The sequence below is a fragment of the Odocoileus virginianus genome, chromosome 4, assembly GCF_023699985.2.
Source record: "Odocoileus virginianus isolate 20LAN1187 ecotype Illinois chromosome 4, Ovbor_1.2, whole genome shotgun sequence".
Classification (NCBI taxonomy): domain Eukaryota; kingdom Metazoa; phylum Chordata; class Mammalia; order Artiodactyla; family Cervidae; genus Odocoileus; species Odocoileus virginianus.
In genome coordinates, this window is record NC_069677.1 from 66801916 (window position 1) to 66818909 (window position 16994).

At 43.5% G+C, this 16994-nt stretch overlaps 1 protein-coding gene across 2 annotated transcripts in view; it reads right to left on the minus strand.

Moving 5' to 3' along the window:
- Positions 1–16994, minus strand: part of CLSTN2 (calsyntenin 2) — a 744137-nt gene that overhangs the window by 30383 nt on the left and 696760 nt on the right. For both annotated transcript variants that reach the window (XM_070466678.1, XM_070466677.1), the window contains exon 10: positions 15673–15839. In XM_070466678.1, the coding sequence (XP_070322779.1) occupies positions 15673–15839 (167 nt within the window). The remainder of the gene's footprint in view (positions 1–15672; positions 15840–16994) is intronic.

Sequence of the window (16994 nt, forward strand, 5' to 3'; positions counted from 1 at the left end):
ATTTGATCCCTGGGTTAGGAAGATCCCCTGAAGAAGGAAATGGCAACCCACTCCAGTATTCTTCCTGGAAAATCCCATGGACAGAGAAGCCTGGAAGACTACAGTCCATGGGATCGCAAAGAGTCAGACATGACTGAACGACTAGACAACAACAACAGTGTGTGTGTGTGTGTGTGTGTGTGTGTGTGCGCGCGCGCGCGTGTGTATGCTAAGTGAAACTGTCCATCTTATTTCTACCTCCTGTGAAACTAATTTCCCCAACCCCATCCCACAGGTGATCACTGTTCCATTAATTTCTTAGTGACAAATTGCATTATTATTCATAATTAGTTATTTCTACTCCTAGGGAAAGGCTTATACAAGCCTGTCAACAGGTTTGATCATGTAACTTATGGTACCCTTCTACAGGATATACATTTTTGTCCTGTTGCACTCAATAGTGATCATGTGACTTGGTTGGCTAACAAAAAGTGGGCCAGTGTATTATTTGGTTCACAACTTGGGTGGAAGATTTAACAGCCAGTTAATTCATGGTGCCATGTCCCTTTCTCTCTGCCATGAAATTTGCAAAGTTCCCCAATGGTCTAACAGCCTGGGTCTCACAGTGAGGCGGGTATGGATAAGAGTTGCAGCTAATCTTTAGCGGACATGAAGTGTGCACAATAAAAAAAAAAATTCTATATATTCCATTGAAATTTTAAAGTCATTTGTTACTGCAGCATAACATAGTCTATCCTGACAGTTATATTTAAACATTTAATGAATGTGTAATCAATGAATATAGATTCCCATTTTTCTTCTTTCTTCCACCAAAGATAGCTTGTTACATACTATACTGTACTTTGCTTTTTCACTTAGCTTGTGTCTTAGAGGTCTTTTCTTTTCTTTTTTTAAAGTTGTATAATATTATTTAATATTAAATAATCTAACCAGTCTTCTAATATGAACATTTGGGTTGTTTCCAATCTTCTACTAATAATGCCACAATGAATAATCTTTTATAATAACAATTTTAAAGTGTGTAAATGTATCTGTAGACTAAATTCCTGTGAGTGAAATTGCTAGGTCAAAGGGTATACGCAGTTTAAATTTTAATAATGTTGCCAAATCTCTCTTTGCTAGGGATTATATCACTATACCCTCCCTCTCATGGTGTATGAGAATGCTCTTTTCTCAAAACCTCAACAGAAGAGCAAGCTGTCAAACTTTAGGATTTTTGCCAATCTGACAGGTGATAAATACTATCTTGTGTAGTTTTATTTTGCATTGCTCTTTCCATGAAGTAGACTCAGTATATTCTGAAGGATTTAAGGGAAACATCTATTTTAGCTTTTCCCTGATATGACCTGGATGTCTTCACAAGAATTTCTTATTCTGTGTCTGGACCCCACTAGGATGTGGATGTCTTATGAGCACTGTGGAGCCCTTGCACATGGCAACCCACTCCAGTGTTCTTGCCTGGAAAATGCCATGGTCAGGGGAGCCTGGTGGGCTATAGACCATGGCGTTGCAAAGCTGTACACGACTGAGCACATACAATGCACATGGTGGCCCCCAGCAAACAGATGCTCAATCTCTGTCTCTTTCAAGTATCATGCTAGTGTTTCATTGTTATATTCTCCTTAAAGCCTCCCTGGCTTCCCTCACTTATGTCTCCACTGGGTTCCTATAGTGCCTCTGAAATGGTTTGTTGTTCTTTAGTCACTAAGTCATGTCTGACTCTTTTGGGACCCCATGGACTGTAGCCCACCAGGCTCCTCTGTCCATGGGATTTCCCAGGCAAGAATATTGGAGTGCATTGCCATTTCCTTCTCCAGGGGAGCTTCCTGACCCAAGGATTCAACCTGCGACTCCCTGCACTGTCAGGAGGATTCTTTACTACTGAGCTACTTGGGACGCTCACATGATGATAGTATAACTATAGTGCAGTGACCATGAGCTCACTGAGGACGGGAGCTGTGACTCTTATCCCTGAATCTCAGAACCTCATCCTGAGTGCCCAGAAGCCCCTGTTAGATGAATGAGTAAATGGTCTTCCAACCCATATTTTACTCAGTATTTTTCTTTTTACTCCCCAAAAGGACTTTTTTTCGTCATTTGTCTTTTCAGTCAAGCCTTGGCTCAAATCATCATCAGTGCTTCCCAAATCGTGTTCTGCTTTCCTTCCTGGGCTTCCTGGAGGCTGTATGCCTCAGCTGCCTCAGGCCACCTGCAGGTGGGCCATGTGGCTGTCTGCCCAATGGCATGCGAGAGGAAGTGATGCAGCCACTCTGGGCTGAGGTAGTGAAGAGCCCTGCTGGATGCCCAGCTGTTTTCTTTCTCAACTCTGGTATTCTAGGTAGAAAGCCTACCTCATTTCCCTGACTTTGTGTGGGAGAAAAATAAACTTTTAAGCACTAAGTGATAGAGTTTTCAAGTCATTTGCCATTGCAATTGTTTGATCCATTAGAAGAATTCAGCCCTTCCTTCCCAGGCATGAGTCATGTCCCCCAAGGCTATGTGGTACTTTCGAAAGGTCATGGGCTATGTAGACTTTGTACCCCAGGTCCAGAACGAGCTACAGAATACAGCTTGGGACTATTCACTTCCCCTTTCTGGACTTCATTTCTTCATTGAAAATAATGGGGATATTAATATCTACCTGTCTGGAGCTTAAGTAAGATAATGTATATAAAGTATCTAGCACTTAAAAAAAGGTACTCATTCTATAATAGCTTTTATTATAATTCTTAATACTGTAAACTGTTTCTGCACTGAGGCTTTGCCTATGCTGGTACCATTGCCTTCACTGTTCATCGTTCCCTATGATCCAGTTTTCTCCCATCCTCAAAGCCCGGAGCAGAGTCTCTCTGAGCTGTGACATGTGGTCCCAAGCACTGTTCCCTGTGTTGGATTTGGGAGCCTATGGGCATATGCACAGCCTTTAGGTGATGCTACAGTGAGCCCCCAGCTGGCTTCTGTCTTGCTGGGGCTGACTCACTAGCTTAGAGTGCTCAGCTGTGGAGATGCCACACACTGGTGAATCATCAGTAGTTCTCAGTATTTTACAAATCATCCACTTCTGATCTGAGCAGATTCAAGATCATTCTTCTAAACATACCACTTAAGTTTCTATGTTTTCCCCTGCCTTCATCTCTACCATCCCTGCTATGGAAGTCTTCTGGTGCTTTTGCTGTCTATCTCCTCCCCCAGCAGATTGCAAGCACCTCCAGGGCAGGATCGGCTGACTTTGTCAGCATCACCACAGGTCCAGTACACAATAAGCATGAGACAAGATGATGTCCCTTGCAGAAAAGGCTGATTTCTGAGCCTTGCATGAGGGCTGCATAGGAAAATCAAGCAGTGCTTCCAGAGGAATGGACTGGCAGCAACCCGTGGCATCAGCATCAGCAGAAGGCATTCCCACTGCAGCCTCCTTGAGAGAGGATGGGTTAGGGAATGTGTTGGATCTCTGATGAATACACAATTCTAATGAATACACAATTCTGGCTTCCAGAGCATCCCAAAGACTGCCACAGGACATAAGGTGGGCGCTGGCCTAGCCATCAACACAGTTTCTTACAAGATCAATAAAACCTTCCATAGAGTAGGTTTTGTTTGTGTGCTTGTGCTGTCTTTTGTGGCATGACTGAAGGTCTGGCTCTGGTGCTACAGGACACAGAATGGTATTGGCATTACCACAGGGGCAGGCGATGGCTTCTTGGGAATCAGCGCTCACTCAGCCTGGAAAGCTGGTCTGTAGCCAGTGGTTCCTTTTTTTGAACCAAGGAGTGATTAGACAGATGGCCTTTGCAGAACGGTCAGCTGTCCTGGAGGGTCAGGCTGGGACATCAGTGAAGTCCCTGCCCAAAGCCCTGGCCTGTTCTTGGGGAACAAACTGGCCATGGCACTCTGGGCAAGCTACCCTTCCCTTGGGCACCTGCTAGCTTTTCTGTGCTGGGCCAGAGGAAGATTCACCACAATAGAGGCTATTCTGTTGCAAATATCACCCAGACTGACTTTTCAAAAGAAGCTGGGGCAGCAGCAATGCCCACTGCAAGGTTAACCCAGCAGGAGAAGGGAACTGATTTGTTCAGAGCCTATTTATCAGGTTTTCTAGGGGAGATTTGTATCTATACCTCATCTATATGGATATCTTTGCTATATCTGATATATAAATATATGTAAGAATATATAAAATATATGTATTATTCAATTCTTACATTGCTGCACAATGATATTAAGTCCATTTTACACATGAGGGAATTGGGGTTTATTTATTTATTTATTTTTTTTATTGTAGTTCTATTTTTAATTTTTTGAGGAATGTCTATACAGTTTTCCACAGTGGTTGCACCAATTTACATTCCCACCAATAGGGCACAATGATTCTTTTTTTTTTTTTTTTTTTACATTTCCCCATTTTTTTTTTTTTTTTTAATTTTTATTAGTTGGAGGCTAATTACTTTACATCATTACAGTAGTTTTTGTTATACATTGATATGAATTAGCCCTGGATTTACATGTATTCCCCATCCCAGTCCCCCCTCCCACCTCCCTCTCCACCCGATCCCTCTGGGTCTTCCCAGTGCACCAGGCCCGAGCACTTGTCTCATGTACCCAACCTGAGCTGGTTATCCGTTTCACCCTAGATAATATACATGTTTCAATGCTGTTCTCCTGAAATATCCCACCCTCTCCTTCTCCCAGAGTCCACAAGTCTGTTCCATACATCTGAGTCTCTTTTTCTGTTTTGCATATAGGGTTATCATTACCATCTTTCTAAAGTCCATATATATGTGTTAGTATATTGTAATGGTCTTTATCTTTCTGGCTTACTTCGCTCTGTATAATGGGCTCCAGTTTCATCCATCTCATTAGAACTGATTCAAATGAATTCTTTTTAATGGCTGAGTAGTATTCCATGGTGTATATGTACCACAGCTTCCTCATCCATTCGTCTGCTGATGGGCATCTGGGTTGCTTCCATGTCCTGGCTATTATAAACAGTGCTGCGATGAACATTGGGGTGCACATGTCTCTTTCAGATCTGGTTTCCTTGGTGTGTATGCCCAGAAGTGGGATTGCTGGGTCATATGGCAGTTCTATTTCCAGCTTTTTAAGAAATCTCCACACTGTTTTCCATAGTGGCTGTACTAATTTGCATTCCCACCAACAGTGTAAGAGGGTTCCCTTTTCTCCACACCCTCTCCAGCATTTATTGCTTGTAGACTTTTGGATAGCAGCCATCCTGACTGGCATGTAATGGTACCTCATTGTGGTTTTGATTTGCATTTCTCTGATAATGAGTGATGTTGAGCATCTTTTCATGTGTTTGTTAGCCATCTGTATGTCTTCCTTGGAGAAATGTCTGTTGAGTTCTTTGGCCCATTTTTTGATTGGGTCATTTATTTTTCTGGAGTTGAGCTGGAGGAGTTGCTTGTATATTTTTGAGATTAATCCTTTGTCTGTTGCTTCATTTGCTATTATTTTCTCCCAATCTGAGGGCTGTCTTTTCACCTTGCTTATAGTTTCCTTTGTTGTGCAAAAGCTTTTAAGTTTCATTAGGTCCCATTTGTTTATTTTTGCTTTTATTTCTGAAATTCTGGGATGCGGGTCATAGAGGATCCTGCTGTGATTTATGTCGGAGAGTGTTTTGCCTATGTTCTCCTCTAGGAGTCTTATAGTTTCTGGTCTTACATTTAGATCTTTAATCCATTTTGAGTTTATTTTTGTGTATGGTGTTAGAAAGTGTTCTAGTTTCATTCTTTTACAGGTGGTTGACCAGTTTTCCCAGCACCACTTGTTAAAGAGGTTACCTTTTTTCCATTGTATATCCTTGCCTCCTTTGTCGAAGATAAGGTGACCATAGGTTCGTGGACTTATCTCTGGGCTTTCTATTCTGTTCCATTGATCTATATTTCTGTCTTTGTGCCAGTACCATACTGTCTTGATGACTGTGGCTTTGTAGTAGAGTCTGAAGTCAGGCAGATTGATTCCTCCAGTTCCATTCTTCTTTCTCAGGATTACTTTGGCTATTCGAGGTTTTTTGTATTTCCATACAAATTGTGAAATTATTTGATCTAGTTCTGTGAAAAATACTGCTGGTAGTTTGATAGGGATTGCATTGAATCTATAGATTACTTTGGGTAGTATAGCCATTTTGACAATATTGATTCTTCCAATCCATGAACATGGTATATTTCTCCATCTGCTTGTGTCCTCTTTGATTTCTTTCATCAGTGTTTTATAGTTTTCTATGTATAGGTCTTTTGTTTCTTTAGGTAGATATACTCCTAAGTATTTTATTCTTTTTGTTGCAATGGTGAATGGTATTGTTTCCTTAATTTCTCTTTCTGTTTTCTCATTGTTAGTGTATAGGAATGCAAGAGATTTCTGTGTGTTAATTTTATATCCTGCAACTTGACTGTATTCGTTGATTAGCTCTAGTAATTTTCTGGTAGAGTCTTTAGGGTTTTCTATGTAGAGGATCATGTCATCTGCAAACAGCGAGAGTTTCACTTCTTCTTTTCCTATCTGGATTCCTTTTACTTGTTTTTCTGCCCTGATTGCTGTGGCCAAAACTTCCAAAACTATGTTGAATAGTAGTGGTGAGAGTGGGCACCCTTGTCTTGTTCCTGATTTCAGGGGAAATGCTTTCAATTTTTCACCATTGAGGGTGAGGCTTGCTGTGGGTTTGTCATATATAGCTTTTATTATGTTGAGGTATGTTCCTTCTATTCCTGCTTTCTGGAGAGTTTTAATCATAAATGGATGTTGAATTTTGTCAAAGGCTTTTTCTGCATCTATTGAGATAATCATATGGTTTTTATCTTTCAATTTGTTAATGTGGTGTATTACATTGATTGATTTGCGGATATTAAAGAATCCTTGCATTCCTGGGATAAAGCCCACTTGGTCATGATGAATGATTTTTTTAATATGTTGTTGGATTCTGTTTGCTAGAATTTTGTTAAGGATTTTTGCATCTATGTTCATCAGTGATATTGGCCTGTAGTTTTCTTTTTTTGTGGCATCTTTGTCTGGTTTTGGAATTAGGGTGATGGTGGCCTCATAGAATGAGTTTGGAAGTCTACCTTCTTCTGCAATTTTCTGGAAGAGTTTGAGTAAGATAGGTGTTAGCTCTTCTCTAAATTTTTGGTAGAATTCAGCTGTGAAGCCATCTGGTCCTGGGCTTTTGTTTGCTGGAAGATTTCTGATTACAGTTTCGATTTCCTTGCTTGTGATCATTTTGTTAAGATCTTCTATTTCTTCCTGGTTCAGTTTTGGAAAGTTATACTTCTCTAAGAACTTGTCCATTTCTTCCAAGTTGTCCATTTTATTGGCATAGAGCTGCTGGTAGTAGTCTCTTATGATCCTTTGTATTTCAGTGTTGTCTGTTGCGATCTCTCCATTTTCATTTCTAATTTTGTTTATTTGGTTCTTCTCCCTTTGTTTCTTAATGAGTCTTGCTAATGGTTTGTCAATTTTGTTAATTTTTTCAAAAAACCAGCTTTTAGCTTTGTTAATTTTTGCTATGGTCTCTTTAGTTTCTTTTGCATTTATTTCTGCCCTAATTTTTAAGATTTCTTTCCTTCTACTAACCCTGGGATTCTTCATTTCTTCTTCCTCTAGTTGCTTTAGGTGTAGAGTTAGGTTATTTATTTGACTTTTTTCTTGTTTCTTGAGGTAGGCCTGTAATGCTATGAATCTTCCCCTTAGCACTGCTTTTACAGTGTCCCATAGGTTTTGGGTTGTTGTGTTATCATTTTCATTCATTTCTATGCATATTTTGATTTCTTTTTTGATTTCTTCTACGATTTGTTGGTTATTCAGAAGCGTGTTGTTTAGCCTCCATATGTTTGAATTTTTAATAATTTTTTTCCTGTAATTGAGATCTAATCTTACTGCACTGTGGTCAGAAAAGATGACTGGAATGATTTCAATCTTTTTTAATTTACCAAGACTAGATTTATGGCCCAGGATGTGATCTATTCTGGAGAAGGTTCCGTGTGCACTTGAGAAAAAGGTGAAGTTGATTGTTTTGGGGTGAAACGTCCTATAGATGTCAATTAGGTCTAGCTAGTCCATTGTGTCCGTTAAAGTTTGTGTTTCCTTGTTCATTTTCTGTTTAGTTGATCTATCCATAGTTGTGAGTGGGGTATTAAAGTCTCCTACTATTATTGTGTTACTATTAATTTCCTCTTTCATACTCGTTAGCGTTTGCCTTACATATTGCGGTGCTCCTATGTTGGGTGCATATATATTTATAATTGTTATATCTTCTTCTTGGATTGATCCTTTGATCATTATGTAGTGTCCATCTTTGTCTCTTTTCACAGACTTAATTTGAAAACCTATTTTATCTGATATGAGTATTGCGACTCCTGCTTTCTTTTGGTTTCCGTTTGCGTGGAATATTTTTTTCCAGCCCTTCACTTTTAGTCTGTATGTGTCCCTTGCTTTGAGGTGGGTCTCTTGTAGACAGCATATATAGGGGTCTTGCTTTTGTATCCATTCAGCCAGCCTTTGTCTTTTGGTTGGGGCATTCAACCCATTTACATTTAAGGTAATTATTGATAGGTATGGTCCCGTTGCCATTTATTTTGTTGTTTGGGGTTCACTTTTATACCACCTTTCTGCGTTTCCTGTCTAGAGAAGATCCTTTAGTATTTGTTGAAGAGCTGGTTTGGTGGTGGTGAATTCTCTCAGCTTTTGCTTGTCTGTAAAGCTTTTGAGTTCTCCTTCATATCTGAATGAGATCCTTGCTGGGTAGAGTAATCTAGGTTGTAGGTTATTCTCTTTCATTACTTTAAGTATGTCCTGCCATTCCCTTCTGGCCTGAAGGGTTTCTATTGATAGATCAGCTGTTATCCTTATGGGAGTCCCTTTGTGTGTTATTTGTTGTTTCTCCCTTGCTGCTTTTAATATTTGTTCTTTGTGTTTGATCTTTGTTAATTTGATTAATATGTGTCTTGGGGTGTTTCGCCTTGGGTTTATCCTGTTTGGGACTCTCTGGGTTTCTTGAACTTGGTTGGCTATTTCCTTCCCCATTTTAGGGAAGTTTTCAGCAATTATCTCCTCGAGTATCTTCTCATGGCCTTTCTTTTTGTCTTCTTCTTCTGGGACTCCTATGATTCGAATGTTGGGGCGTTTCACATAGTCCCAGAGGTCCCTGAGGTTGTCCTCATTTTTTTTGATTCTTTTTTCTTTTTTCCTCTCTGCTTCATTTATTTCCACCATTTTATCTTATAAGTCACTTATCCTATCTTCTGTCTCTGTTATTCTACTCATGGTTCCCTCCAGAGTGTTTTTGATCTCATTTATTTCATTATTCATTTTTAATTGATTCTTTTTTATTTCTTCTAGGTCTTTATTAAACATTTCTTGCATCTTCTCAATCTTTGTCTCCAGGCTATTTATTTGTAACTCCATTTTGTTTTCAAGATTTTGGATCATTTTTATTATCATTATTCTAAATTCTTTTTCAGGTAGATTCCCTATTTCCTCCTCTTTTGTTTGACTTGGTGGGCTTTTTTCATGTTCCTTTAGCTGTTGGGTATTTCTCTGCCTTTTCATCATGTTTAGATTGCTGTGTCTGGAGTGGGCTTTCTGTATTCTTGTGGTTTGAGGTTCCTTTTTATTGTGGAGGTTTCACCCAGTGGGTGGGGTTGGACAATTGGTTTGTCAAGGTTTCCTGGTTAGGGAAGCTTGTGTCAGCGTTCTGGTGCGTGGAATTGGATTTCTTCTCTCTGGAGTGCAATGGAGTGTCCAGTAATGAGCTTTGCGATGGGTCTCTGTGTTAGGTGTGACTTTGGAGAGCCTGTATGTTGACACTCAGGTCTATGTTCCTGCGTTGCTAAAGAATTTGTGTGGTATGTCTTGTACTGGAGCTTATTGGCTCTTGGGTGGTGGTTGGTTTTGGTGTAGGTATGGAAGCTTTTGGATGGTCTCTTATTCCTTAATGTTCCGTGTGGTCAGGAGTTTTCTGGTTTTCTCAGGATTTGGGCTCAATTCTCCTGCCTCTGGATTTCAGTTTTATTCTTCTAATAGTCTCAAGGCTTCTCCAACTATACAGTACTGATAATAAAACTTCTAGGTTAATGGTGAAAAGATTCTCCACCGTGAGAGACAACCAGAGAGGTTCACAGAGTTACATGAAGAATAGGAGAGGGAGGAAGGAGATAGAGGTGAGCAGGAGGAGAAAAAGGGGACTCAAGAGGAGAGAGACAGATCTACGCAGTTATCTGTTCCCAAAGTGTTCTCTGTGGCCCAGACACCCACAAAGATTCACAGAGTTGGATTGGGAAGAGAAGGGGAATGGAGGAAGTAGAGGTGTTCTGAGGGAGAATAACAAAGATTGAAAATCTAGTGTAGAGGTTAGACTCTTTGAAATACAATATTTAAAAACAAAAACACAAAAAAATTTAGAACTGTATATGAAGTTCAGTTTAAAAATAGGGTTTCTCTCTCTTTTTTTTTTTTTTGTGGCTATAGTGAAATGAAAATGAAAGTTAAGGAATAATAGAGGAGTATTAGAGGACTCTAAAAGGAAATAGGAGAGAAAAACAAGAAAAAGAAAAAAAAAAGAAAAGAAAAAAAAAAATTTTTTTTTTCCCCAAATAAAAAAAATCGTAAAAATATATGAAAATGAAAGTTGAGGAGTAATGGGGGAGTAATAGGGAATTATAAAAGAAAATGAAAGAGAAAAAATAAAAAATTTAAAAATAAAAAAAAAGAAAGGGAAAGAAAAAAAAATTTTTTTTTTTAAATTAAAAAAAAAATGTACATATATATCTAGGAATTTCTCTGAGGTTGTTGCGGTCAGCGTGGGTTCAGTTCAATTTCAGATAGCTCCTCTTTCCAGCTTACACTTCTCGATATCTGTAGGCCCCTTCCCGTGTAGCCGGTGTTACCTTCAGGGATTTTACTCTGTTGCACCGGTCCTTTCTGAAGCGGTTCCCTTTGTTTATTTGGCTTCTGTTTGCTGTCTCTTTGGTGTCTAATTTCCGCCCTGACACAGGCGGGCGGAGGTGATCTCTTATTTAGGTTCTCTAGTTCAGTTCAGTCCTGCTACAGGGAGGGCGGGGCGCTGCAGACAGATACCGCTCTGTGTGGATAGCGCTCACCGTGTTCCAGCCACACTGGGTTTGCCCCGCTCACGGGTGTCTGTGCTTTCGCCGTCTACACTGCTCAGGCTCCCGGCTGCTCTATATGGAGCGGGCCCTGCGTTGAGTGCGGTTCCAGTTTTCAGGTACTCCACAAAAGCGCAGATTCGGTTGCTCCTGCGTTTTGTGCCTTCCCCGGTCTGAGCAGTTCAGGCAGCCAGAGGCTTGGGCGCACTCTCCCGGGTGCAGTACGCCTTATCCCTCCGCGGCGAGCGGCCCAGGCAGCCAGAGGCTTGGGCGTATTCTCCCTAGGTGCGGCGCGCCTTTTCCCTCTGCGGCGAGCGGCCCAGGCAGCCAGAGGCTTGGGCGCAATCTCCCCGGGTACGGCGCGCTTTTTCCCTCCGCGGCCCCAGCACGCACCGCCAGTCGGGTCTCAGGAAGTCTTTAGCTAGAACCCGGAGGCCTGTTTGCAGTGTGGGAGGGGGTGGCTTCTCAGGGGCTGCGTTTGCCCTTTTCCCCTCCCCCCTGCCTCCTACCTCCAGCGGGGATGGGCCGGGTCTTCTCTGGAGATTCTCAGTCCCTTTGTTTTGCGAACCGCCGGCAGTGTGTTCGGGCCGGTTAATTTTGTCCCTTGCTATCCCACAGTTTAAAAAAAGCTCCCTCCGATTGCTCTCAGGGTCTTCGGGCCGGACCTCACCCCAAGCAATGCTGCCCGCTCCTCTCTGTTCCGCCCCGCTTGTTGCTGGCGGGTGCTGGCGTCTGGGGTACTTTTCTGCTGGGAGTTGCTTTTAGGCACGTAATCTGTGGGCCTTGTTTAATTTTTCCTCCCAGTTACAGTGCCGAAAACTTCCCCCAGTCCCGCCAGTGAGAGGGTTTCCTGGTGATTAGAAACTTCCTCTATTAAGACTCCCTTCCCGGGACGGGTCTCCGTCCGTAGCTCTTTCGACTCCCTTATTGTCGTTTATATTTTGTCCTACCTCCCTTCGAAGACAATGGGCTGCTTTTCTGGGCTCCTGATGTCCTCTGCTAGCGATCAGAAGTTCTTTTGTGAAATTTGCTCAGCATTCAAATGTTCTTTTGATGAATTTGTAGGAGAGAAAGTGGTCTCTCCGTCCTATTCCTCCGCCATCTTGGCTCCTCCCCCGGGAATTGGGGTTTAAAGGATTAAAGTACCTTGCCCAAGGTCACCCTGCTCAGAAATATCCATACTGTGCTTTGAATCGAGAAGTGTTTTGTCCCAAAGTTCTTTCCCACACTTCCACACCAGAGATGACAAATTGGCAGGGATGAGGCTATGAAAATCAGAAGCAGATTTTCCTCAGGAATGTGGCGATTCCACTGTGTTTTGTATGGGTACATAACAGCAACCACCTAGGTCCTTTACTCAGCTGATGAAATATCCAGAAATGCACATTTTCCAGAGGAAAACAAGTGAGAAGAGGAACCCACCTGGGTCCATGTGAGCAATCAAGATATTTCCTTAGTTCGTGGGAGGTTCTGGCTTCTTTGGACTAGCCAGAAAGGAACGAGGAGGCTGGGAGCCAGCAGGGAAAACACTGCACGCGTGCTCAGTTGCTTCAGTCATGTCTGAAACTCTTTGTGATCCCATGGACCATAGCCTGCCAGGCTCCTGTGTCCATGGGATTCTCCAGGCAAGAATACTGGAGTGGGTTGTCATGCCCTTCTCCAGGGGATCTTCCCAACCCAGGGATTGAACCTGAGTCTCCTGCTGTCTCCTGCATTGCAGGCAGATTCTTTATCCCTGAGCCACCAGGGAAGCCCAGAGAAAACACTAGTCATTATTCAAAAACAAAATGAGGGATAAGAGGGAATACAGGTAGGAAGCAATTTTAATCATTTTCAAGAATGTCTTCTAATCTGAGCTGTGTGGAGGAAAGAGCCTAGACTTATTTTGGACAAGTCCCTGAGCCACAATCTCCTTATATCTGAAATGGGGTCATAATATTTAATTTGTTGTGAGAAGTAGGGATAATGAACCTAAAATAGCCCCCAGTGGGTGCACCGTAAGTCATGTGTGTTATCATTAACTTTTCATATGCAATCTAGTTCTTGCCTGCTGCGTCCCAAGGATGGAATAGGATCATTTGCAGCGGCTGGTTCTGAGCAGGTGGTATACTAAAAAATGTCGGATTAGCCTCCTCAACCCCCTACAGCTGTGGGTGCCACTGAATTTAGCACTTCCTCTTTCACTAGGTAGGAACTGCTATGGTTCTTAATTTATATTTCTGAGAATGTGTGGTTTTTAAGTGCACCATCTTTGGTTGATTTGTTCTTCAGTGCTTGGAGTCCTGACACTGTGGCCCCAGGGGATGGTCCAGAGCAGAAAAGATCCACCTAGAGGCAGGGCGCGAATCCAGAGTCAGAGAGGGGACAGATTCAGGATCTACTGGAGGACAGATTTCTGCATCACTGGCTTGAAAAACACTGAGAGAACAATGCACACAGGAGATCAGGGATCAAACCCCAGCGCTGCCCGTGAGAACACCCGCATGAAATGTGCATGAGGGCCTTGCCTGGGCCAGCTGCTGTGAAATTGACCAGTGGAAAGCTGGCCTTTGTATACATGTGGTCTTCTGAGTTTCCTTCAATGGCAGGTGATTAGCTGTGTATCCAGAGCACCTGAGTGTGTGTTTTCATGCTTGTTAAACAGTGTTCTGGAAAGCCATTCTTTACATTGTCCATGTACTCCTCCCATCATCTCCCGCTGACCCAGGTTCCAGGGTGAGCATTCTGAACCCTAAATCTGTCCAAATCATGTTCCCTTGCATAGATAGAGCCCTTCAATGACTGCTTGTTGCCAAAAAAAAAAAAAAAAAAGAAATATCAGACATTAGCAAGGCCCCATGACGTGGCCTCTGCCTACCTCTCTGGTCTCTTTCTAGCTTTCCTCCTGCAATCTTGGTACTTGTAACACTGACCTTCCACCTAGAGTGACCTCCCTGCCCTCTCCCCCACCAGCCCCTGCCTTTTTCCTGGTTGGTTCTTACTCATCCTTAACAATGTGCTCAGACTGAATTTGCCCGAGGAGTCGAATTCTTCCAAGGAGCCTTCCCTCACTGCCCGTGCCCCAGGTTCTGAAGCTCTGGAGCAGAGCTGTCTGGGTTCACATTCTGGCTCTGTTCTTTACTCACTCCAAGATCCTTGGAAACTTTCTCTTCCAGGCCTCCATTCCTCATGTGCAAAATGGGAATATTCATGGTATAATTCTTTTTATCATAGGGTTACTTGGGGCTTAAGGGAGTTAAATCAAGTGAGTTAAATTCAGGGCTTAAGGGAGCTTTTAGAACAGTGCCTGGCACCTGAGAGACCCTCAGTAAATGTTGGTGCTTATAAATTACAGGTATCTACTTGGACCACTGAGTTTCCCAAAGACAGTATGCTTGGACCATTCACTTCTGTGTCCCTCTCCTCCGCCCAGAACTGCATTCTGTGGTTGTCTGTGGAATGTTTGCTGAAGTGACTGCTACAGAAAGAGAAGCATGATGTACCCAGACCACTGGTTCCTTCCAGGCCAGCCTGAATCACAGCCCCACAAGCTGTTGGCCACTAAGAACATAAACAAGAGGCTCCTCTGTTGGAGGAGCCTTGGGCTCTAGCTGCAGACAGGAAAGCAGGGCAGCTCCATGGACAGTGCTGAGTGGGGACAGATGGGAAGCAGTGGGAAAGCTCTGCTCTGGTCACTGCCTCCTTGGGAAAACTTCTCAGGGCTCTCCTGTGTTCCCAGAGGCAGAGGGAGGGCCACCCTGACTCTCAGAGAGGAGGCCAAGGGTCTACATGCTCCCACTGGGATCCGCTATGATGGAGCACAGGCTGTGATGATGTTTACCCCCATCTTTGCTCAGGACCCTGAGGCCTGAGGCTGGCATGTGTTCCCTGATCTAGGTGAGGCCAGAGCTATTCCTGCCCATTGGGGCTGAGAGGCTTGATGAGGACAGCCACTCATATCCTGCCCCCTCGGGAGGAGCTTTTCTTAAAATGTAGCTGGGATTCCCTGGGATCACTTTAGTTATAGTGTATATGGATGACAAAAATTGTAAATCTGTTAGTATTCTCTCTGATGGGAGACATTGCCTGGAGCCCAATCTGGGCCTCAGCTTAATAATCGAGGACCCAATGACCTCAGCATCTGCTTTCTAACCCCACCCCACACCAGGATGACCTTCTGGGCTAATTCATATTTTCCATGGTGCAAACTTTTAATTCTATTTTTTTGTATTTCTGAAAGGTATGCTTGCATGATCCCTCAGTTCCTTCGGGCAAATAAACAACAAAGCAGCCCACCACCAAGGAAAACAGTGAATTATAATAATTCCCTTCAGGTAGAAGGGAACGTGTGCCTGCTTTTGTGCATCAAACTGATTACCCTCAGGCTTCATCAGGGAATTTCAGGAGATGGCACAAAGTCTGTTGTGTAGTCACGGTCATGATTCTCCCCACTGTGGCCACACCATCGCCGTGTGTCACATGGCAAGGAGCGACTCGGCTTCCAGGAGTGCACTGGTGCTGGGTGCCTCCCCCTCACAAAGCACCATCTGACTGGGGGCGAGGCTGGCTCCTTTCTTACCTTTATTCCTTGGCCCAGGCTTTCCAGGGAATTAATATCCAGCCCCTCCTTGCAGGCCTGCAGGCAGGAAATCACCTTCTGACTATCCATTTTGCCAGGGCGGATGGTGAGACTGGCCAGGCTGCCGTGGAAAAATTGAGCAAAGCGTGGCTTGGTGACTTCTCCTCCTAAAAGATAAAGAAGCACCATTATCTGCCCTGTGGAGATTGGGCAGGCAACATTGCTTCATGGTGCCATCTGGCCACAGAGCCAAGGATCCAGTGGTTGTGTCCCTTAAACCCAAGTGTTTCCTTCCAAGAGGAGAGTGCAGAGTCGTGAACACAGAATGTCAAGAGGATGTTATTGGCTGCCAAGACCTTGGCACTCCCCAGCTGCACCTATTTAGGATTCTGGAATTCTTGAATTTAAAACATTTACTTTCAGAGGCACAGAATGTTTTAAAACAGTGGTCCCCAAGCTTTCTGGCACCAGGAACCAGTTTTGTGGAAGACAATTTTCCAATGGAACAGAAGAGGGGGATGGTTTCAGGATGATTCAAGCACATTTCATTTATTGTGCCCTTTATTGTTATTGCATCAGCTCCACCTTGGATCATCAGGCATTAGATCCTTGGAGGCTGGGGACCCCTATTTTAGAAGACAGAAAGTGCCTACAGAGTAAACGCAGGGGAGAGGGAGTCTACCAGTGACGAAAGACGTGCTGTGTGCCAGGCTGTCCGCTGGGGACTTCATTGGGGTCAGCCTGCAAAGAGGAAGCATTGTTTCCAAATGACAGATAAGGAGCCCTGGGACTCAGCAAGGTGGAAGGATTTGCCCCAGGACATACAGCTAAACGCTGGAGCTGGTACTCTGGTTCTGGTCTGCGTGACTGCAGAGTGGCATCTGCTCCCCTGTGTTCCTTTCACTGAGAGGCTGGCACGCGAGTGACAGGTCCTAGGACCCCGAGTCCCTGGGCTCCGACTCGCAGAGAGTTGATTTCCTATCTGCTCAAATCCAGGTTCTTTGTCATGCAGGGGCTTCCTTGATTCTGTTCCACCTCTGTCCTTCCCCTCACCTACGTCCTTCTGCTGTCTGTGCCCCGGTCAGCTTTTCAGCTGGGGCAATTGTTCAATGTGGCCCTTGTTGCAAAGGCAGCCTGGAAGCTGCCTCCTCCCATTCCCTCCCTCATTTCCCAAAGTTCCTTAACATAGATGCCCCTTTAGGTCCAGTGGAAGCCTCACCTCCTCCAGGAGCCCCTTCCCACTGACTTCATTGAGCACAAACACTGTTCCATTCGGGGGCAGCCTACGTCAACAACCTGAGCTTTGATCTTGTACTTCAGTT